The 25,516-nt window shown below is 38.1% G+C and overlaps 1 protein-coding gene across 1 annotated transcript in view; it reads left to right on the forward strand.

Moving 5' to 3' along the window:
* Nucleotides 1-25,516, forward strand: part of LOC108666822 (peripheral plasma membrane protein CASK) — a 201,031-nt gene that overhangs the window by 35,623 nt on the left and 139,892 nt on the right. Inside the window, exons 7-11 of the mRNA XM_047880920.1 lie at nucleotides 1,230-1,405; nucleotides 1,845-1,970; nucleotides 2,939-3,164; nucleotides 3,752-3,873; nucleotides 17,948-18,103. Of these exons, the coding sequence (XP_047736876.1) occupies nucleotides 1,230-1,405; nucleotides 1,845-1,970; nucleotides 2,939-3,164; nucleotides 3,752-3,873; nucleotides 17,948-18,103 (806 nt within the window). The remainder of the gene's footprint in view (nucleotides 1-1,229; nucleotides 1,406-1,844; nucleotides 1,971-2,938; nucleotides 3,165-3,751; nucleotides 3,874-17,947; nucleotides 18,104-25,516) is intronic.

The raw sequence follows: 25,516 nt of genomic DNA on the forward strand, positions 1-25,516 counted from the left end.
TACGAGTATCATCAGTAGAGAGAAATAAAAAATTTAATCGAAACCTAAGTACAGTACAAACGGGAGAAGGTAGATAACAATTGATCTATAGAGTTAATATTTCGATCGTATGATCGTAAATATATGCGTTTTGATTTTTAACGCCCATGAATAGTCGTTTTACTTTTTATTTACATCCTCACAAACATCAAGAAATTTATATATTATTGTATTATTTAATTTCAGTAATGGATAGAAATAATTGTTGTGAGTATCTTGAATATTTCACGGTAATCCTGCAGCCTTGTGAGCTGGCAAGTTCATCGTTAGTATTCATGTTTCTCTTCATTGTTGTAATTGACTTGGAAATGAAGACCATTTAGATGCAAATTGAGTGAATCATTGCATACCTCCATAGAGTGGGTTGTTTTGTGAACAAAATAACTGTCGTAATATTTTTTTACGTACCGGCACCTAAATGCAGGTCATATATGTAGAAGAGGCAGGACAGGTTTGAATTGTTTTCATAAATAGAGACTTGTTCGATAAGCTAAACTATTGAGAAGAGCACATTTTTTTCCAATAGTCGAATGCGTGCAAAAAAATAGTAAAGTCATCGCTTTCATAAACTATATCAATGCTAAAGCAGTCTTCCATAATGAAATTATCAGGTTTCTCTAGAAATTCGGATTAACTGCAGATAATTTTCCATAACTTTACAACTAATATACATATCGTTCTAAAAAATTTACTATTTTTTCATGTAAATAAACCCTAAACTTTATAATTTTAACTTTGTATATAATATTTAGTGGCGACGACATTCTAACCGGAATCTCATGACACGTGAAATGTATTCTAAATAATAGGTAGCGCCTTCCATCAGGCTAGGCTCAAAAAATACTGACGTGAAATTTTGTATTGGGGATTTTCATTGAGGGATTGCATCTGATAACAACTTGCGTTGTTATATACGATAACAACTTTTGTTGTTATCGTATAACTAGGGTCGTTGTTATTCGCCCTTCTATAGCAAGTGCCGTTGTTATCCGTATTTATATAGCAATTATAGTTGTTATGCACACTTCTATAGTAAGTGCCGAAGTCATCCGCACTTCTATAGCAACTGTCGTTGTCATTCGCATCTCTGTAGCAAATATCGCTGTTATGCACACTTCTATAGTAAGTGCCGATGTCCTCCGCATTTCTATAGCAACTGTCGTTATCCGCACTTTTATTCGGGCGGACAGGACGCATCGGCACGCCGCACTTCATGGCACCCGAAGTGGTGGAGCGACAACCCTACGGCAAGCCTGTGGACGTATGGAGTGCGGGGGTGCTGCTGCATACGCTGCTCTCAGGCACGCTTCCCTTCATGGGCACCAAGGACAGGCTCTACGATGCCATCTGCCAGGCCAATCTCAACGTTAGTAGAATTTTCACAATTGTTATATACGCTGCATAATGGAAATATATACTTTGTACGCCCTCAGTTCAAGATGTTATTTAAAACAACACTATTATTGTTTTATACTTTGTCGATAATTAAGCTGAGTTTAGTTCATCAACTAGTTAAGTGAGAGCTGCCGGTGCCAAATCAAATTCTCGTCATTGAGATGCGTAATGGAATTTAAATCCCCTTCAATTCTATCAATGCATCAGAAAATGATCATATTGAACAAGTAACCGTCGTCTGCGAGTGTCAACCATTGTCAGTTGCCGCTCTTCGTAGACTTTCCGCTAAAAATGTCTGACTGTTAAAATATTTACTAATTATGCTTAAATTTATAACAGCAAACCATAATTAATCTCTTTATAATTTGAAATGGATATTAAGAAGCTAAATAGTTTGGTCGGCCCTGCAGCAGCTGAACAACAGGCTGTGGGAGTGCGTTAGTGAGACAGCCAAGGAGCTCGTACGGAGGATGCTTTGCTACGATCCTGTCGACCGCATAACCATCAGGGAGGCCCTCAACCATCGCTGGATCAGGGTCAGTTTGATCAAAAAATGTACTTATATGTTACATCTTAGTTGTTATTTTCAGTCATGCCATTTCAGCTCACGCGTCTGGGAGTCTTCATTTACTTGTAGTGTTAATGCGGGCCTTTGATATTGAGATTTTGATCACTGACCTTAAGAAACTTTTAATGAAACTGTTAGCTGTAGATCTCAGAAATTTATGAGTTGACCCAGGGATCATCATAGATTATTAATATTCAGAATGAATTTTTCATATAAAATGATTCCTCGGTTCTCTGTTCAGGAATACATCTCGTGTTTCCCCATTCCCCACTGCAATAATGAGTGCCTGATTCCCAGTCGCTTGGCCCGAGTGTTGTCTCTGTAGTCCACAAAAAAAGTCGGGTCTGCCCTCGGGGCTGGTCCCGGATCAGTGCTCTGAAGAAAGGAGGCGCGCTGCCTCCAAAACTTTTTCTTCCAAAACATATTTTTCGGCTGACCACTTTTCTCGGCTTAGCCGATGTACAATCGTTTTTCTGAAACTTGTTTTGGCGAATCTTACAGCTGTGTCTGTTGTGAACTGTTATTCCTACAAAAATGTGGTGTAAATTTTGCTGTGAATATTTAATATCAAAGGTTGAACTTATTGAAAAGGCATGGGATGTCGTTTCAAAGACTACTAGCGAGTAATTGTGATTTCCTTGTTACCACCTCTCAGAATTATTGAACTTTCTCCCTGTTGGAGTCGTGTCAACACACTTAACACTTGTTTTAATCGTACTTTAGGAAGAAAACAGATCGCGCGATTACAGATCTGTTACAGATAAGAGAAAACAGATTTCTCATTATCTAAATCCAGGTCTGACAGAGAATGATCACATTTATTTTTTTCTCATTCAAGAACTCTTGGTCGTTCGATTGCTTACACTTCATGTACGGCATGACTTTGACCAGAATTGTTTGTTGTTTCACTTCAAATAATTTATTCGCATCACGCAGGAGCGTGACAAGTACGCACCACGTACACATCTTCACCTGACGGTGGAAGAGATGCGTAAGATGAACGCCCGTCGTAAGCTGAAGGGGGCGGTGCTGGCGGCAGTGAGCAGCTACCGCTGGGGCATGTACTACAGCCCCTCTGCCGGCGACCTCGGTTTCGAGTCATACCAGGAGGCTTCGCCCCCTCACCACGGGGACGACCTCAATAGCACCGGGGAAGAGCAGAGTGAGTCAATGTCCTGAAATAGAAAAGTTTTGAATTCAAGATTTGATGTGTATGTTTGTGCTAGGTCAAACTCAGATATTATAGAAAAGGTGAAAGTTTGGACTTTTTTCTGCAATTAATTTGCTATGATATTTTGTCGGCCAGATGTAAGTTACGCTGGTACCTATACAGCATTCTTAAGTCATTTGTTTTTGCCGCTCGTGAATTATTCATCAAGACAGAACATTTAGGACAGGAAAACCATCAATGGGTCTTTGACTTTTTTCTCATTCAAAATAAATATGTATCTCAATTTGAATTGCAGAATAAAAAGCCGGGTTCAATTTTTAATTAATTTATGTAAATTCCAAAGATAGTAATATACCAGGAAGATGAATGTTTCTGTAAGACTGTGTGAGCGGCGCGTCTAATTTGCTCCAAGATAACCAAATTTGTTAGTTATAAAATGAAGAGTTAAGCATTTTGATACTATTTTAAATTTGCACTGAAATAGAAGCAATTTCTTAAACGGAAACAATGAGTATGAGGCAGCAGTCTCTCAACTTTTATTTAGAAGTTATCGAACGTGACTTTACTCGCCGGTGTAGACGCCGTGGCTGTCATCCTGGACTCGCTGGATGACATCCAGTGCCTCCAGGACTGCCCAATACGTGACCGGAGTCAGCTGCTCGCGCTGCTGGAGGATGATCAACTACACTCACTGCTTGATGTGAGTACTTTAGTAGTGTAGAATTAAATCAAAATAAAAAAGTTATCAGTCTTGCTTGCATGTGAATGACGTTCTTCTCTTGTTTTTACGGCGCTATACGTAATCACAGTCATGCGACCGATAAGTGTAAGTGGGATTCGACTCGACAATTGTCCGGGCACAAATCATGAAAATGCTTTTTAAATAGCATTTTATATATTAGCAATTTACATTTTAAATTGATCTTTGTCGTGATCTTCTGGAAGCCTATCCTGGAGCCATATTTTTGCTGTCAACTTATAATTCTTTAATTGTAAATAATTTAACACCCCGGTGATAGGTCAAAGTGTGTGTGTGAGTTACGTGGTCGTAAAGTTCCCGTTCGTGGTAAAACTACAATTCCGGCTGCGTCATCTACCATAACTTTTGCAAAGTTTTAAATTCTAATCGAAGCCAGCGCCTTCGCTGAAAATAAGAAAAAGGAATGAAAAAGAAACGGCGAAACCTTCTGAACCCTTGGTAATCTACATGCATCGAAAAAGGAATCTTACGATTGATATAAATATGCGAGATTAAGGATAGAACACAATTCTCTGTGCTGCATGCTGTGTCTTGACTTGACCTTTTCTCATTACTTCTTATTTCGTTTGTTCCATCACGTGGGTTCAAAGCTCGGCTCGATGTTGTCACCCAAGATTGGCGGATTTGCATAAGTATTCGGGCGGAAAATAAATCACTGCAATCGGACGACTGTCTCCAGATACGAGATCTTTTTTACAGCCACACTTGCACTGAAACAGGATATCTGGCACAAGGCAATGTTTATGGCAAGAATTTTTTGGTTTGCTACCATTTGTACAGTATATAAGATTGATTAATGTCCTGTCATATATGCTGATCAAAGAAATGATCGGAAAATTTTCCATAATGTTGTCTAAATTCATCTAAATATTTTAGATGCGGGAAAGTGTTGAATATAATTTATAATTAGCTTCATCCTCGTTTATAAAGCAATTATTCTGCTATATCAGTGATTTTCCACAGTTATGTTCGTCCTCGATTTTTGTACGAGTTGTTTGGATTTTACAAAGTTCGTAACATGCAATGACATATTTTTACTCAAATTATTGATTTAGTAATATGATTTATTATTATCAGCATCAGCTTTTTTTCATCAGCGTTTGATAATTTAGTGGATTCTTAAGGTTCACGTTGAAAATTGCGTTTTGCACGCTTGCTGACAAGCTGACCAATGCTTGGACAACGATAACGTGTGTTGCTCAAAATAAGTTAATCGCCGCTGAGTGCTGCTAATTAACAAAGTAAACCAAGTGACGATAAGTTAAATGACAAACCAATCAAGAAATTGCTTTCCAATAATAAACGAGAATTGCCGTAATGAACAAAATACTTCGATATTTCGTTATTATTGGAAGGGAGATCTTTAATCTAGGCTAGTACAGCATTGAAAATAAAATTACTGTTTTAATTCCGGGAATACCATCAACCGCTCAGAATTTGCGAATCGCATCGCCTAAGGAATTACAATTATTTTATTTTTAATGGCAGGTACGATACCTTTATAGCTTTATTTTTATTTTCAACAATGGGGACTGCATTGCATATTCTCAACTACAAGAGACCAACACCTGAGACAGTATCTAAGACTTCATTACGCTGACAATGGATCTAAGCTTTTTGATCAGCTAGGTACAGGATTGACGGTAGAAATCTCGATGAGAAGGGAGAGTCTTGCTGGCTTCTAAGGCCTTCAAAGGTCACTTCAAAGAGACTCGCTCTGTCGCGCGCTGGCCGCGGCCAGTGATCGTTCGAACCAAGTTCCTCTGCGGACGCGGCCACTACGGAGATTTGGGCGACGAACACGTTAATTTGAGCACTGATTAAGCGCATATAAACTGTGATTCAATTATTCTGTGTGTGTTCTTTCAGTTTATTAGCTTAATTTTATTGCTTCATAGCGGAATGTCGTTTGTAAGCCGGGAGGAACTAGAACACACGTCATTATCAACTTGAATGGAATCCCACTCGTGTATTGGCGAGCATCAGAAAATGTTTTTTGTGCACTGTCGTTAAAGGTGGAACAAGTGAAAACATATCGTTAAAACGTTACTCCGTTATTCATGTTAAATAATGGCTGAACCAAACTGAAAATTAAATTTTTGGAAAATGAACGCAAAAAAATTTAGTTAGACTATACATGGTTTGGCTGTTGAAGATCTTCAATCATGTATTTCTGTTTGATGTTTGCTGTAATTTTGTTTTTAATATTACGTCAAGCGGATAGAACATTCTCATTTTCTCGCTTTTACCGCAATATTTCTTCATGTTTGGAAGCTCTCGAAAGTGATTAATTACACATCTGAGCATTGCACGTATATTTTTGCATCTGAGCATTGAATGAGTTTCTTTCAATTTAATAATAGAGTTTCCAAACCTCTGAGAGAATCATTCCACGAAAAATAAAATTTCACAAAGTCTCTCTGACGACGAAGTGATCTCGGTCCAAGTGCCGAAAATAAACTCCAAGGAACTATAATTCCAAACTCGAAGGATTCGTTCTGTCAGAGACCGGACCTTGTGCGTCAAATAAAATCTGAACTCGTATTCATTGGAGTGAATTAAAAATCAAATGGCTTTCTATTATGGTAAATGGTAAATGCCAATCTGAATCTGATTGTCTTCAGTAATGATCAAGAAAAGAAAATTGGTTAAAACTGAATATAATGTCACATTTGTTTACTATTACGTGGGCTTTTTCGGAAGAAATCTACCATGATTTGAAATTGAAATTTGTGCATTAGTTCCGACTTGCAGGGCAGAAAGGCTAATCTCGACACGATATTTTTCTACCAAATGTGCCGGGAGACTCCTGTCCCAAAGCCATTCTGAAGTTGCTTCGGAATATATGGAGCACTCCACTCCACTAATGCTTCACATGAAGATGTGTCCATAAAAGGTGTCATTCCAAAGCGAACGAACCTGAAATGTTTTTAGATTTTGTCGACTGACCCGGAAGTTATAGAAAATAATCTCCATCAATGATTCACTGTAGAATTTGAGGTATGGGTTACAAAAGTATTACACTAAATTTTCTCGAACTTTTTAGGTTCTCATTATTTCTCTAAGAAATAAGGATTGGATTTATCGTGCTTTCACAAAGAAAACGGGACCGTGTGCATACATTAATTCTACACTGAAATTGAGATCGAGGAAGAGAAGTAAGAAGATCGGGTTCGAGTCTTTCCCAATCGGTTTCACCAATCTCGTGATTGAGTCGTCGGCTGGCTTCAAATTTTCAATCGCTTAATCTGTCAGTATTCGGGAATTTAGTTACAATTGCGTGGTTCGAAGAGTTATCTTCATTCTCAGTCATGAATGTTTATAATTTATATCAACTGATGCAGAAATATGATATTGACAAGTTTATTGACATTTTCAAATGAATGCGTCGATCGTGCATCCAAGATTACGACTGTTTTACGAGTAGTTAGTGGCATGATTTCAAAAGCCGTTCCGAATAATTGTTCTAACCTGTAAATTACTGGGTTAAGATAAATGAATTTAAATAAATCTTTTTAATTCCAAGATATAAATTGCTATTAAAACATTTCCCACTTGAACCAACATGACAATAGATGAAATGAGTAACTGAAATGTATTCCAATTCATTTAGGTGGACTTTTGAGAACCCGTGACTTGATACAAAGATATTTAATTTAAAGGTTAATGCTTTAAAAAGGACCGAATTTGCAATTGTTCATCTTTCATGTATCCAAAGACTGTAATTGTTGTTATTTTGCTTCGCTTGGCCTGACATAAAACCGAGAGTTTCAGAATTCTCCCGAGTTACACGAGTGGGGTAATTTTAAAGCCCGCAATAACGGCGGCTCTAATGAATAAAACATCGTCGATCATGAAAAATTTATAAAAAACAAAGCATGGGTAGAACTAATATTACCGGGAGCTTTATTTGAACGCGAATTAAAGACCCATGCCCGCGTCGCTGATATAGCTGATGCAGAGTTACGGTTCACAGAACGAGTTCTCATCATATTTGGGGTACTTTCGTTAATTGGCTTGTGTGTACCGTAGCCTATTGATTATAATTTCATGCGTAATGAGCCTCAAAAATATTCTGCAACGTAAACATGGAGCAATGTTTGAAGTACATTAAATAGGCACGCTCACATATATATGAGTCATGATATAATTGACACTTGCCTACAAAGATGCATAAACAAAAACTAGAGCCAATCACTGAAATAGAAAGAGAGCCATGTATTTAAAAATATTTTTAAATAATCGGATAGCTCATCTACGTTCTATCTTTCGTTGTGATGTGGTGTTACGTGGATTGAATTATTAAATTCATTGCCTTCTTTTACATAGTTATGTAATTTACGATTAGAGTATCAACTATTTTTGTTATGAAGCAAAATTGTTGAAAATCAGTGTTCTCAGGTGCAGAGACTCGACAGTACACTTCTGAACCCGTAAATTAGTCTCCCCTTTATTGTAGTGCTGACGGTGAGGTACGGAGTTTTAATGGCGCTTGAGAAAAGGAGCGAGCACAAGAAAAATGATCCTTGTTATGTGCCAGTCGCCTATTGAAAAATTATTGCCAGAACTGGATTAGACAGCTCTGATCTTTCCTGATATTTCTGAATCAGAACTACCATGCGGAGAAATTATTTACTCTAATTAAACACATTAAGCAAATTGTCTAATATTTTTCAGCATCGAATAAATTTTGCATTCATTTTTGAAATTGAGTCACGAATTGGGCTAATTTTTGTTGAGAAATCCAACAACATTAGAGTTATCACATTTCTCTTCCAATTTTTAATTTCTCTTCCTATGTGTAGTACATGCATATTCCGTAAAAATAACAAACTGTCTTAATTCGATTTGATATATGAATTTAACTTGGAAAATTGCACAAAAAAAATAGTTTTTGTTCTGACACAGACAACATTGCTATTTGTTGTCTCGTGTTGCTAAAGGCATACATGAAACTATTCAGTTGAATAACGTAATTTATTTATGGTCCTGTATACGAGCATTTCCATGAAGATACGACGGTTCGTGAGATGACAGTTCGTTTGGGATCATGTGAAGATACTGCCAACTATCCTAGAAAAACGTCAAACAGAACAAAAAGTGAAATAAAATTCGACCACAAACGGCTCCCGCGGGATGAAACTTCACCAAACCGAGTTTCATATCAATATTTACCCGACGCGAATCATCAGCACCCGCGGGATTTCCATCAAAGAAAACGACATCCTTTTGCGTGGCAAGCCAGCCACGGAACACCAAAGACACGAGAACTCGCGAGGCAAACAAACCAACAGGAAGTTGAAGGCAGCCCAGTCTGTGTGTTATGGCGACCTCTTAAAAAGCCAGTACACGCAAGTGTGCAGTGAGTCTGCTGCTCTCTACTGTGCCTTGCTCGGCTTCGCGGCTTGGAGGAATGTCCGAGCTCAAGTACGTAGAAACATTTAATTAAACAGCCTCTATTACTTTATACTCCGACGAACCGGTAATGAGCATGAAGTTAAGTTGTTTGTTAAGCCGAATGCTTTAGTGACTATAACATGCGAAACATAATTGTTATTCCAGTTCACATTTGGAATTTAGGAATATGATCTAGGTTCCATTTTATTTCGATCAGGAAGAGAAAAGTTCCTTATTTAGTGACCACGGGAATCAATCGACAAGCCAAAAACCACTAATAATGGTCAAATGTATTTGTTGATGAACATCGGTCGCAACAATAGTCAATTAGGGGACGCACGGCTACAGCTGCGGTGCAGTACGCAGCTGTAGCCGCGCGTCTCCGCTGGAAATACGGCCGCATAAGTGCGCGTGAAGTACAGTCGTTTACGACAGTCGTACTACGCAATGGAACTGCAACGAAGCAACGTTTATGGTAATAATTTGAGATTTTAGTGATAGATTTTGACAGTTGATTGAGTTCAGATCACCCTTTTCTTGTACTGGAGATTTTGCTAACGAAGAATCAGTCTTGAATATTCCAATTTAATATTAAATGTACCAGTGTTTCATTGCACGTCATTTAAAAATAACTTTTCTAATCGCTATTACGTTTAATTTGGATTATAACAAACAAAATAAGTTGTTTAGTTAATACATGGTATCCTACAGTGAATGGCTTATTATTTAAGAGATTATTTGTCATCGTCAACCAAATTTTTGATGTGAGTGGTTAATTACGTACATAAAGAGCCATATATACATTTTTGATATTTCAAAGATACGAATGTGATTACATACGTAAATCAGCGCGCATTTTTCCGATCCAAATACGAATACGTTGAACTTACCAGTCGATGAATACATTCAGCTCAATGCATGTTAGTTGGTGTTTTCGATGTCTCTACGGTGCCATTTGCAACGGCGCGCTCCTTTCAATTTTATTCCTATGTTTTCTCGGATAGAATCGGGCACAATTGGTCGTTCAGTTAAGTCCCGCCTGTCTTAAAACTGCTCGCCAATTTGCCACGCAAGTCCGTCGATCTCGTTTAGGATTGGCGGAATGCACAAATTCAATGGCCTTTAAGAGAGAAAACAACTTCACTTGCAGCAAAGAAAATTCAAACCCAAGAGTTATAGGGACATTTATATCTAAATGGACGGTTCTGTTTCCGATGTAGGTTGAAATTCCACGATGGCCTTCAGATCGCGGTGGTTACAGACGCCCGAGCAGAGGAGAAGGTTTGCGATGACCGGGTTTGAAAGACGCTCGTGAAAGAGACCTACTGCGCCTGCTACTGAAACTCAGAGCAAACGCTCCAGTTCATTCCCAACAAGGAAGTAGAGAGGTTGCTTGGCAATCCAGTGCCGTAAGACTCGGATGCTGAACATAAAAACAGTTTGGTTCGAACTTCTTGCCTTTGGGTTATACAACTGGCCTGTAAAACAGCCCAGAAGTGATATTGTCGCTTCATGTGCTGACTTCAGCCAATTACTGATCGTGAAATTTTTAGTGAAGTTTATAGCACATCAAATTAGAGCAAATTTTTACTTAGGGCTTGCGATATCATGATTCGTTTTTTTTCTGGTTATGCTTTTACGATTCACCCTGAACACATCTATTCGCTGGTTCCTGTCATTTTGAAAGCATAAATTGAAGAATAGTAACCATCGAAATAAATTTAGCGCAGGATATTTAATGATAATACTTTTATTGCTTGCTAAATTTTTAAATCATAATTAGCTCATATTTTGAGATATAATGAACCAAATACCAAGCAGATTCAAAATTATTTCTGTTAACTCTGACTAAACTATATTCAATTCTAAGAACAATTTCATACACATTTTCATGTAATTTAGTGACTGGTAAATTCATATCTGATATGACTGCGCGAGTACTGCGGCCTTTCGTTACAGCAGCGGAGATGAAGTCCGAGACGAGCGTTCAGGGACCGGCCAATGACGCAGTATAGCGGCGCATAAATAAGCGTCATGACGCGATAAGAGCTAAGCCAGGCCCGCTCTCGAGCGCGACGTTTCACGCCCAGCGACTACCTCTAAATTTCCTACAAATCTTCCTTCAGTTTTTGGCTCTAAAATAATTTCGAAGATGCTCCAAAATTGACGGGTGCAAGAGCGTTTATCGGTTTGAGGGTGACTGGGTTTGACAGATATATGGTCTTTTTCTTCGCTGCCTATAAATGTTGACCAATTTATCGGCATTATATGCTGTTATAAATCGAAGAATAACTTCTCGAACGTTCGTGTTCTTCAGGAACCTAACGATCAAGGCTTTATTTCACCAATGTTTCGAAGATATTATAGAGAAGAAAATATTTACTTGAAAAGAAAATCCTTGGCGCAGCATTGCCATAAATCTTTTGATTAAAGTAATTTCGCTGAAAAGCTATGGCTGTAACCCCAATACGGCAATCGCGGTGCTCATTCTCAGGCGCCGGAGCTCGAAGAAAAAAATTCACAGATTGGGCCCGCTAATTAAATGCTTGTTTCTACTTCCGACGAACCAATAATTCCTGGAAAGCTAAAAGAACCTGACAAAATTCCCCGTGTAAACATTATCAAGTTTTGCAGTTACAGCTAGGTTTATATATACACCGATATTAAGCGTCTCTCGTAGATTGTGATTCCATTCGTTAATTCGAGATTCGTTACTGAGCTTCATTTCTAAACAAAAAACTTTTCATAAAAATTTTCATTTTTGATAAGAGATGATTTGATAACTGAAAATAATTTTTATAGATTCAATACCAAATATTTTATAATCATGTACGCACAGCGATGTTTCCAGAGTTGGTTCAGTTGTTCACTGCTTGCTAGCTTATCATCACTAAGGGTTATTTTTTACCGAGATCTCTCCGTTGAAAGTCTCTCTTGGTAATGGCGATTCAACACTTGACCGTCGCTCCCCCGAGCGAGTGTCGTGCGGGCTATGTTGGATTTGCGATGCATGCTCACTAGCTATTGGTTCTCGGTACGTCTGCATAACAATTGAAATATCATTTACGATATCATTAGGTATTAAGTATGTCGACATAACACTTAGAATGTCCGGTGCGTTATTAAAGTATTAAAACGCCGTAGATTCAAAATAGAATAAATAGTTCCTGTGAAATTAGGATCGCTGTGCATCATTAAAGCCAGTATCAATGCGGAAATGTCGGCTTCATCAGGGCGCTTTTATTTGTATCATAAAACTAGAATTTATATTTTATTGTAGAACTTTCGAATCATAAATATTATAAAAATTGGAGATAGTTGGGCAGACGCGTTTGTATGCCAATGCATGAGTTGTGCAGATATGCGTTATTATTGTAGCAATTTTTTATTGTTATTCTCAAATTTGGCAATTTTTAGAGCTTTCAAGTTCGTATATGAGGTTGTTAAGTTATATTTACAAATGATAATAATAATCAAATCTGATAGGGAATTCATAAAGTACTCGTAAATTCCAGAAAACAATTAAAAATTAATCGATTTCATAAAAAATATGTAGGAGACAAAGAAAGCAGTTATAGCCCAATTTAGGTATATATATACATGTGTAAGTTGGGTTCAATTAGTTTTGGCATCGTTAATGTGTTGAATTAAGTTTGTGAATCCCCAAAGTGCAATTAAACGACTATCAAATGAGCACCCATAAGGAGAGTTTGAGAAGCGTGCGAAGAACAATAAACTAAGCCTAAGCGAGTTAACGAATCATCATCTGACGTGAATGTCTCCACTAAATCAATTCAAATGAAACAAAAAATCGATTGCCAGGCATATGGACTGGTAATTTTGTCAATCTTACAGCTTAACAAACTGAAACAAAAGTAAATAATAGAATTTATTTACAACAAGGAGAAAATCCAAAACATTGCTATGTGTATAATAGCTTTTAACTTGATTGTTAATAATTTTCATTCAGAACGTCATACCAATTAATACTTACAATGTATTTTGAAACCATATATACGAACTTCAAACTTTGTCAAATATATAATTATCCCAAAAACAATAATTCATAAATCTCTTATATATTGGTCAAAGTTGGTGTTAGTGTTTGCACGTGTGTTCATAGCCTGGCACCAGAAATATGTAGTGGCTGATCGGTCAGTTATCCACGATACTTATCGTTTTGGGACTTCACATTATGATTACATTTTATTAGCAACTGTGAAATTCTGAGACCTTCAAAATAGGAGCGGGAGGAGGGTTGATGCAAAAAAAAAAAAAAAATAAGCAAATTACCACTTTGATGAGTGTATAATTTATTTGAAAATATATCATTCCAAAATTCTTTTAATCATTAAAACAAGAGTTAGATGGGAGCTTCATGATAAATGGGGTAAGAAGGAGACTTTCCCCGTTAACCATATGTTACTAATAAAATAATTAGCAAGATTCAGGAAGATGGTATTCGAAAGGACGGGAATAGAGATGACGGGATTCTCAATATCGCAATGGAATTCCAAAAAAAAAAAATGTGATCGTAATTTTGGCAGTATTATCGATACCAAGCAACACTAAGCTAACCTGGTAGTTGTAAAATAATCAGTTTGATAATAAAACTAAAAAATTGTTGTTAAAAATTCAGAGCTTCTTCTATTATAAATCATCATACGTACAATTATAACTGAATCATGGGGCAGCCAAAGACTAGAGGAACGCCAGGTTTACAGACAGTAGTTGGGGTTCAAATTCATTTCATATAATACGTTTACTCACAAATTGTCAGTTTGAAGGTTACTTGCAATTTATTTAATTTATTTGGTGACCCAATTTAGATTTCAAACAGAATCTAGGATCAAATACAGGAATATACTATTACATTTCAAACGATGCCTAGGAACAAAATTCTGGGATCGTCATGCTCTATTTCAAACCAAGTTATAATGGACATTTTTTAATTTCCAGAAGAAGTTGTTCATTGGACTTCACAGATTATAACTTTTTCTTACTTGTATAAACCATACAAAAAAACATTGATTTGCAGCTGATATAATCTCAACGATGGTGAGGATGCGTTACGTGGCGTTTAGTGATTACGTCTCATTGAAGTTGATTGAGAAATTATCTGCCGATAAACACGATGACGCACATTTTAAGCCTCTACTGGCTCCGAATTCGCCTTTGAGGTCACAGCAGCAGACAAAGCAGTTGCCTCTGCTGCCTCAGCACCAGCATAAAGTTTTTACTCAGTCGCAGTTCTCCACGCTCAAGTCTCGAGTATCTCGAGAGCGCCAAACGCTGGCAAGAAAAGGAGTCTCATTCGTTGGGAGCTTTGCAAGGCTCTTCCGTCGAAGTTCTAGGCGCCACAAAAACCATCAGGTTCGTTTCAATGCCTAACTTTTCATGATCAATTTTATAATTATAACCCATATTATTCTTTATTAAAAGGTAATGAAAATGATTGAAATATTAATATAATAATAGTAATACAGTAAACAAATAGTAATAATAAAATATTATAATGATTCTTACTATTATTATATTAATAATAAGAATGATACGCGTATTATCAGTTTCAGCGTTCGTCGGGTCGTTAGGCCTGTTGCTTCAGAACATCGCAGAACATTCACAGCTTGTTGCGGGTCTCGAACAAACAACTAGCTGCTTCAATTTTGTGTTACCTAACTGCTAGCCTCTTCGCCGATTTGACCAGGAACTGTCCCAGGAAGCTGGGACGCTGGGATCGTAACCGATCCCTCCTGCACCAATCTTGGGACTTTGAATTGTACACACTTTCTCTGTATAATGCATGCTTCTTTCAAGAAATTTGTCTTTGTGTTGCGAGTATTTATGCACAAAGAGCTTCTGCGTATTTGCATCACTATTCTCATCTATCTAAAACCCAAACAACTAAAATACTTGAATTAATTTTGCAACAAATTCGCATTTTTTCTACGACTAATCATGTAATATGTAATTTTTGACATTAACAACATGAAATTTTTCGGAGTGATGGCATTAATTGCCCAAGGCAGAGCCCTATAGAATTTATGAGTTTTATTAATTTAATAAAAATTTAATTTTTTGTCATCAGGTATGAGTACGACTGATCTTCATGGCAATCTTTTTTGTTGGACAAAAGTAAATAGGTCTACCCTCCGATCGAGACACACCGAATAGAAAACGAAATATTTCATAGAAAGTATTTCCTGGCATGCTATCTCATTTCGATTATAAATAAATGGCGGTCATGAAATGGGTTCCGAACCTTCGTTATTCACGTTTACATAATTAAGAATTGACAGCATTTATATAGAGCATAAACAGACACTAGACTGTATTAGTAAGAAGTCGATATGGTATTATTGCAGATTAACTACATCCAAAAAAAAGGGTGTTTTTTTTTTGAATTATATGTTTTTTGGGGTGTAGATTACGAATCTGAAATCCATTTTTGGCGGTCGGCATCGGAAAACCGATTTTTTTCGCGACTTACTAACATGGGGGTTACGTAACTTACAATTATCTACTTATATTTCAAATTTGAAGAAAATCCGTCCATTATTGACGGAGTTATGCGTGCCAGAGTTGAAAATTAAGTTAGGTTTTCCATTCGAGCTCGCAGGCGAGTTCGCACGCGAGTTCGCTGAAGTGTCGGACCGGTCTATTTTTTTAAAACATTCAAGCGAAAACTTGCGAATTTTTTTAAGGACATTAATGGCGAATCTGAGGGAATTTTGAGTTTAGAATATGATCTCTCATTTTCATTTCCTTGCTGGCCGAATTGAATGAAGTATGACTCGAGAAAGCGAATAAATGTTTTTAGTTTCATGATCCATTTTTAGGCTAAGAATTTATAACTGACACATGCCGTTCATGGATGAAGCACCAGCAAATCGCGACATTTATCCGCGTAACTTCAAAAATGCGCAGAACGGCCGCGACTTTTGTAAAAGCGCGAGTCAACCTTTCAGTTCAATTTCCTATTGGACAAGACGGTTGCCGAACGTTTAGGCTCTGATATTGTTTACGTGCAGTTTACAAGCGGGACATCGTTTGATTGTTAGCGTATGAATGTTCCTCGTTAAAATTAAGTAACTAGTGATCTGAAAAATTGATGTGAATTAGTCTCCTTTTAAATAACGCAAAAAAAGTTGAATTGGCTACTCATAGTTTTCAATGAAGACTGTTTAGCGTATATGACGATAACTAAATGCTTAGCCTTCTTATGGGTCGACTTTCAAATTTATTTGCAAGCTTATCAATGTATGATAATCTTCTGAAATCATGTATTAATGCTAAATTGCTGCCTTAAGGTAAATAAAACCAACTGGCATTGTAGCTGTCAGAGAAATGCACGCTCTATTCACTATTGGCGAAGCTTCTTTCAGAAGGCCTGTGATGACCGCATTCCTGGCGCAATGTTCCTCTTGTACTTACAAAAGGCAATGAACTAGTTAGAATTTTCTACCATCAAAAACGGGCATTTGGTTTTACAAAATACTCAGTTAATTTATCACATTTGCAATGCATTAAAAAATTATGGAAGAAATTTGAAATTCCGTTCCATTATCGAATCGAGTAACAATTTCGTGGTAAGGTAAAGTTCATGATAACTGTAACACTCTAAACTAACTTCAATGTAGTCATTTGTAGTGGTAAGCAAGCAATGCGGAAAAGATAGCGAATTAAATGATACCATACTACTCCGAATAGCTAACTTTTAATTAAACCGTGGAATGCGATTCACATTCGTCGGGCGTGATCACGATTTTTCAACTTGAAACCCAAATCATTTTGGTGTACTAGAGTGGCACCTGCATCGTCATGCAGTGTAACAGGCAAACACGCATAGCCTCATAATGAAGCGCTTGCTTGGTCAGCTGCATAATCTCAGCACCACCTGACAATTTCACTTCTATTCTGACCAGTGACCGCTGCCAGTCAGTTCACGCATGACCAGCAATGAAAGCTACGTATCAGGAGATAGAAGCAGGCAATGCAGCTGCATGTAAGTTATCGCTAGGAGCAAGTTAATTATTCCATTGAAGAATTGTTACCTCATTTTATTGAAATTACGGTGTAAAAAATGTCAAAATGATGTATTTTAAAAGCAAGGTGAACCGACTTTTGCTGCTTGTTGTGGTTTCTTGTTTCTTTCGCAGTCGAAAAAGCAGATGTAGATAGACGTCGTTTGATTAACTTCTTGGAAGCAATATGAATAATATGTTCATCTGTCCGAAGCAATGAAATTCCTATGAAATAAATTCAGTTTATCAATTGTCTGTGAAAAATTTCTTTCAATTGTCTGACCGAGCGTCTTAATTAATTAATAGCAAAATCTCTCATTTCATCCATCGACAACCAATACAATGTTGACACTGCCATAACGGCATAAGATAAGTGATCTTTCCGGCAAACTAATGTGGAAGCGCTGCAGTCTACTACCGGTAGAGAACAGTTATGTTGGTGCGCGCAACTGCAGCAAATACCTATTTATTTCTAGGGCTATTAAAACTAATTATTATCAGATAAAGTAACATCACCAACGTTTTTGAGACGAGGTTCGTCAGTCAATGACGTATCAGTAACGTTATTAAAATGAACATTTGTTTTGTGACAGCTATACGACCGCATCCACAGCGTCGGCGTCACGGCCAACAAGCAGGACGTGGTGCCAGTGGCACGAGAAGTCGCTGAGATGCTCGCCGAGCTGGACCACACACCCTACTTGGAGGTGGACGAGCTCAGGGAGCTGCTCAGTGCACCACACTTCAGGGTGAGTACTATTGACCCTTGTTTCACTGAACAAACTGAAGATTACGATTAGGCATGTGATTATTCTCTGATGCACGGGATCAAATTAACTTTCATTTAGAGCGTCCAAGGAGCTTTTCATGCAGCATGATCAACTTGCCCTGTTAGATGCGTCTTACCAACCCCATTAAAAAGTTTTTTTTTAATTTTCAATACGATTATCTTCATTCAATAATATAATTTCAAGATAGATTTATTTTTGATCGCCACGCTGCTTTGATCAACAAGCAGACCAGTCTGGCTTTCCAGTTGCAGTTAGGACGCGTTAGTTCCAGTCATAGTTTATATCAGCTTAGGATCGTACAACTCTCGTAAATTCTGTGCAGCCGCGCTGCTCATGTGGCATGGCTTTGAAAATTGCGCTACCAGACGGTGAGCGCTTGCTTCCCACCCGTGCTATTAAGATCTATAACTGTGCGGCCGAACTTATTTATGTCGTTTCACATTTAAAAATTTGCAGGTAGTTACGCGTTTGTCCCAATTTTATTTTAAGAGGTAATGACAAAAATTTTCATTAACGAAAATTCGGTAATTATAAAAGCTACATGATAAAGTTGCAAACTTCAAAGTTGGTGCGTGAATATAAAAATTGCATTCTCATCATCCAAATTGGTCTTTTAGGGTCACGAGTTCATTTGTTACCTAGTTAAAAAATAAGAATTTAATTCATCTGTATCATCAGTTGTCTTCAATCACTGGGAAAATAACGAGCGTTCTGACCATGGATTAGGATTACGACGTTTAATTAAGCCAAAATAAAAATTTAATCTTGAAAATAAGCATAGGGAGAGAAAGTTATCCAGGCTGTAATAAAATGCCATTTTTCCGGGTCGAAATTTGTGTTTAGTCCCAAGGTTTAAAGGGGAAATGAATATATTCCGCGTACCACCGATAGGATTCAAAGTTCGGCTCGTTCTTATCCTACAGAGGTAGCTTGGACCATGGTTGAATTACCACGGCTTGTCTGTTCCTGCTCAAAGATACACCTCGGGTTTCTTCATTCTCTTTGAAAATGAATGTTTGTTATGTAGATTATTACAGCATTACTATTGTCCGCAAATTATCGTTGATGTCGGTAAGTGAGGAATCGAGGAGATTGTGGTTATGTTGCATGCTTCCTTAGTTGAAAGCTATGGAGAAAAAAAATTGTGATTCTCCCTTATCAGTGAAAAGCTCAAGTGGAGTGTACCGTGGCAGTATGTAATTCCAAGCCGACCAAGCGTTGATTCCCAACGTGGTGGAGAAGGCAGTGATTTTGGGAACGCGAGGTTGCGGAGCACAGCTGGTCTTCTGCTGGGTCGGTGCCGCTGGAGCAGCCAGTGTGGCCTGTGCGGTCAATGGAGGTGGATGTGTGTTGCTTGTTAGCAGTATTCTTAAGTCTTGGAAGATTGTGTGTGGTCTTTACCGGTCTCGACGAGCCCAATATGGACGTAATGACATTTCCGTCGACCAGTTAACTCTGGGTGTTCGTTCATTTTTGGTCATAATTCGTGTGTTACTAATTGGCTGCCGAAGTTGACGCAATTTTTGATTGTTGTTGAAATGACGAGCTCTGTTCAGTGGTCTTAGTGCCGTTAATGATGAACTTAGCCACATCAAAGATGGGTGAACGTCACGTTGATTTCATTTCAACCGCGATTTGATAGGGCAGGCGTAACTATTGTGTTGGCTCATGCATCAAATTAAGAGATTGCTCCTTCATTGCGTAATAGTTTCACGAGAAACTAAGAACTGTTTGTGGTCAAGTCTGCATGACTTGATTTTACCGGGACGAAAGGGTGAGCTGGGCGTATTCACTGCTCCAGCTCACTCGGTGACCGCGAAGTGATGAGTTGTGATACGAGTTGGTGCCGGTCTTATGTTGCGGCTACGCGGCTGTGTAGCGTGGATGCCGCTCATGCCGGTTGGTGATAATGTGTATTATGGCTGCTAACGTTGTGGATGCCGGGTTTTGACGATGGATGCTACAAGAGTAAGAATAATACCAGCCTGCGGCCCTGCGTTGTGGATGCTTCGAGCGTACGGAAACTACGGTGTGGATGTCTGGATGAATGCCGGTTACAGACGTGATAGATACTTGGTTCCCAAATTATGTATGGATGATGGGTGCAGACTGTGATTTAGCATGATGCTGAGTGCTGACGTTGAAACTTGTTGCGGTTCTCAAATTTTGGTACACATACCACTATTGGCACACAAAGTCATTGATTTATATAGGTATTTAATCTTACGGGGTGTAATGTATCTTTCACAAAAATGTTTGCTTAAGATAATATCAGTAATACTTGAAAACTGAAGACGCCGAAGTCGCTGAAGTGGGGAACGAATGATCAATGGAATGCCGCGGCTAAAGGAACTCCGCGAATTTAGAAAGGAGTAAAGTAACCGTTTTGATTATCCTATGTTAAAAAAAAGTTTAAATTAAGCACTGAAACTACGCATATCTCCTCTCTGCGTTCTACAAAAAATTGAAGAAATTTGTATATAAAAAATTCTTTAAACGAGATTATACCCATTTTTACAAGATTGAACTTATAGCCTCATCTTGGTTTGAAGGTTCGAATCTTATGACCACAAAATAATCTAATACAGATAGTGCGAAGTCTTTAAAATGAGTTGAATCAATCACTTTTTAATTTAAATCACCTCTCAGCATTCGTCAATAAAACTTAGCACTCACTAATGACTAATAGTGCTTGAAGTTTCAATGAACGCGTACGGTTTAAGAGGTTCAATGCTTATATCTCGAAAAATATTCATCGCAGAGAGAGCAGAGCGATGAAAGAAGGCGAATCAATCACTGGTTCAATGTAAATCGCACTCCACACTCGGCAATAGCATTAAGCACTCGCTAACAGTGCTTAAAGCAAAAATGACCGCGTACGATTCATGAGGTTCAACGCTTATATCTCAGAATATATTCAACGCAGAGAGTGCGGAGTTTAACCTACTTGAAACGTTTGCGGTCATGGAGCTGTAGGCTCTATTAGCGAAGGCTAAGTGTTCATTTCAAGTGCGGAGTGGTGATTTACATTGAATAAGTGATTGATTCACCTTATTTCATCACTCCGCACTTTCTGTGTGGCTTCAGCGTGTGTTGATGTAGGTGCAGTGATTTGATGTAGGTGCAGTGTGTTGATGTAGGTGCAGTGTGTTGATGTAGGTGCAGTGTGTTGATGTAGGTGCTGTGTGTTGATGTAGGTGCAGTGTGTTAATGAAGGTGCAGTGTGTTGATGTAGTTGCAATTGCAGTGTACTAATGTAGTTGCTGTGTGTTGTTGCAGCTCGAGAATCGCTTAACGACTGCTAATAATTTTTGCATTTCTTATTTTATGTCTAAGCAAGATTTCGGCTCGCTATTTAGAAAATAACTTGAGTAAAATTTGATTTCCTTTATTTGATTCTCTCCAACTCTCACTTCTATGGTTTTCTTTTACTTTTTCGGCAGTTTTTTACTCGATTGTTCTTCACATCGTTTATTGATTTCATTGTAAATGATTTATTCCTGTTGGAAAAAGCAACGCGGGCATGAAGTATCACGTTCTTGACATGAACAGTCGAGCGCAGAAAAGATCAGCAAACATAGTTTTGATTCGTTCCATTCTTTGCTAAGCTCGAGCATGCAACGAGTGTGCAGCCACATGACGTTAGCGGGAACTCGTGAGCTCGAGCGTTGTACTGATACACTGTATCAGCTTACGCACCAACGTCCCATCTAATTTACCTCGTGCACCGCATTGCCTTTATACTTTGCTCTTGTTCTCTGTTAGGGAGACAGACAGTATCATGTTTAATGTTTTTTTTGCAATCCTACGACCGATGGCTAAAAGTTGTACATGTTACAAGTTCGAGGCCTTGCATATAATATCTTAGTCCGACAGGTGGACAAAAGACGAAGTTGGACACGTGTCACGATATTATATGCCTTGCATATAAGGTTTTTCCATTATTGGGTGAACAGGGGTACGGTGAAACAACTTGATTATTACATGGCAAATGTAATATTTGTTCGTACTTTCGCTGTCTTTCACTTTCAATTCCTTTCAACCCTTCACTCTACAAAAAAAAAATAATAAAATAACTTCGTATTTCCTGAATTCCGATCCGCCTTACAATCCGTTTGCTGTCGAATTTCTTGACATGGATGAGTGATTGCTCTAGATCTTCGATTTGCAGTTCTTAATTGGCTATTAGCTGCATGCTATTCCCTCTCGTGATGATCAATGCAAATGTCATTATTCCGTGTATGCAGACTGCTTTTCTGGCTTCAGTTCGGGAGTGCCGTGCCATCAGCCTGTTAAGTGGTCAAATAAATTCGTTGTACCGATTCAATGTACCTGAGGACGGGGAGGCGCTTCTACGCATGCAATTATTTGATCTTTCTTCTCGGTAATTTCTTAACTTTCTCACACTAATTTTAATTTTCGTTTAGTTAAGTTGATATATGACTTGAACCGAGGTATTTGCGTAAAAAAAAGTTGGAAATATCATATATGAAGCATTATTAAATCTTACCATGCGAGGTTATGTGTTTGCTGACGTTGAGCGAATGAACCAGTAATGCATGGGGTTTATAATATCAATAAAATTGATACTAAAACCCCATCGAGTTTCTTGGAACAAAATAAAAATTTTCAAGTGGACATAATATATTAAATTTAAATGATAGATAAGTGCATTTTGTTGACACGAATTGGCGGAGGTTTTTTGTCGGTAGACAAACAAACTCGTTAAACTCGTAAATAAGACAAATGGAAAGTCGTAAAATTTTTTAGTAACACCAGGAAAATCAGGCTTCTACGCAGGCTCTAGTTCTTATTCATAAGCCAAGTCAATAAGATTATTTCTGATCTGGCTTTCGACGACCAGGGCTAGTATACACCGCAACTTCACTGACCATGCATTCATTTCCTGAATAGCCTGACACTGTGTACAGAGCTTCATTGTGTTGTGCCTATTGTTGTTGTTCGAGCGTAGCCTAGGATTTAAATGCAACTCCAAGCATAGCAAGTTACTCTGGTTTCATCAGAGGTTTGCGTGAAAATAGCTACAATATCGCGAAAGTTAAAACTGGGCGAGATTAGTTGGCCCGAGCCTGGTGTGACTGTGATTGGCCAGTTCAAGCCTTGGCAGCTAGATAGTTCGCTAGAGTTGGGGGGCGGAGAAGACTGGACTTGGACTTGACACAACAGTTTACTGATTTACTTGCTTTACTAGTGGTGATTGTCGCTGTTGATTGTCGGGCATGAAGACTAGGAATTTGACGCAAAGACAGACCGGTATATTCCGGTTCTTGACTTCAGAAATTCGCTAGTAAAGCAATAGGTCTGAATCCAGAAGTTGATTATTATTTTCGATATCTATAAAACGGAATCGTAATAATATGTTGCGACTGAACATCTCATAAGATAGATCAGCATATGCTGCTCCAAACCTAACCTCTTGATACTAAATTTTTCTGAAAAATTTTGCTGGTGATATAGATATCTTTAAATTGATTAATGCTTACGTCCTAAGACCCCTTTTCCATCAGTTTTCGAAAGAAAACTTTTTATGAATTAAATTTATCCTATCATGTAATTTATCCTATTGATCTAATGGGAACGCATGAAGAATGATTGCGAAAAGTTATTTACAATTTTGACTGTTATCAAGGTTATTTAGATTAATCAATATAAATAATCATCAGAGGATATATACATGTGTTAGACAAAATGAGTTAAACGCATGAGAAGTCCACAAAATATGTTTTAGTTTGGTGTAGGTCCACCTTTTGCGGCAAGTACAGCCTCAATTCTCCGAGATTTTGATTCATACAAACTGTGAATTATTTCCAAAAGAATTTTAACCCATTCTTCAGTTAAACTCCCTCCCGCTCTTTCGAAGGCGATGGCGGCGGGAATCGACTTATGACTTGCATCTCAAAAATCGACTTATGACTTGCATCTCAAAAATCGACTTATGACTTGCATCTCAAAAATCGACCATAAATGTCCTATAATCTTTAGGCCTGGTGGTTGTGGTCGCGAAATCAGATGCTCAACTTCATTATAATTTTCCTCGTGCCATTTTTTGACAATCGCAGCTTTACGGATCGAGGCATTATCATGCATCTTGAAAGATGGCGTTCCCCTCCGGAAACAATGCTTGAACCATTGGATGAACTTGGTCCTTCAAAATTCCTAAATAGTCACGGCTGTTGATTCTTAATGAAGAGAAATCATATGTCCGCCGGATTTCCAAGAAACTCCTAGATCATCACAGATTTCTCACATGTTTTACGGTTGGGAGGAAGCAGTTGGAATAAAATGACTCTTTTGGCTGTCACCAAACGTAAACTCGGCCAGAGGTTGGTAAAGAGGTAAACGATGATTTGTCAGAGAAAATCACATTTTCCACTGCTCGAGGGACCAATTCTGGAAGTTTTTACACCATTCTAAACGCTTTGAAGCATTTGTATTTAAAACCAGATGTTTTCTAATGGCAGCTCTTCCATGGAATCCAGACATGTACTGATTTCGGCCGAAAGTCTTAATGGAAACTGTGTTCTACATGTGTCCATTGAGGTCTTCAGTAATTTTAACAGCCATGGCCTCTCGATTGTCCCTCAATTCGATTTAGGTACCGACGTTCTCTCTTAACAACTACGACTTTCGGCCTGACCTGTGCTTTGCTGAGGACGTTTTTCCTTCTCTTTCAAAGCCGTCATTACTTTTGAGACAGTAACTGCAGAAACGTCAAGCATTCGGAAAGTTTCTGTCACACTAGCACCTGCCATACGGGCACCAAAAATTTGCCCTCATTGAAAGTCAGTGAGGTTTGCCATTCATAGGTTAGGGTATAGACGAAAAATCTACTAAAAATATCTGCGCAAGGCTAAAATATCAATAAGCAGCAACAATAAACAATAAAACATAAAAATATGTCAAGTTTTCATTGTTTAAAACATTTAAAAATTACGATATCAAAATTTCAGGTGTTTCCCTTATTTTGTCCAACCCCTGTACATTATCCCAGAGACAATATCGTGGCGCTACTGCTACCTCACGACGCTTTCGATCAGCGCGCTGCCAGAACCATTCAGACAGTGGCAATAGGAACAGCGGCCGAAGGCTTTGCAATTAATTTGGGGGCTATTTAGGGACTTGTAAACAATGTTGAAAAAATTCTCGTGTGTATGGTTTGTTGAATTGTATCTGCATACGTGATGGTGTAAAAATATTAATTAATGGAAAATTAAGTACGTTGCATGGTTGTGTACGGTTTAATGGACCGGGCTTCAGTGATTGAGTACGAAAATTGTTTAAGTGACTTGAGCACAATGCTGCTATGTTCGATAATGGAAATAACGGGCTAGATAAACGTCGAAATGTCAC

This window comes from Hyalella azteca, unplaced genomic scaffold (genome assembly GCF_000764305.2).
Source record: "Hyalella azteca isolate HAZT.00-mixed unplaced genomic scaffold, Hazt_2.0.2 contig863, whole genome shotgun sequence".
NCBI lineage: Eukaryota > Metazoa > Arthropoda > Malacostraca > Amphipoda > Hyalellidae > Hyalella > Hyalella azteca.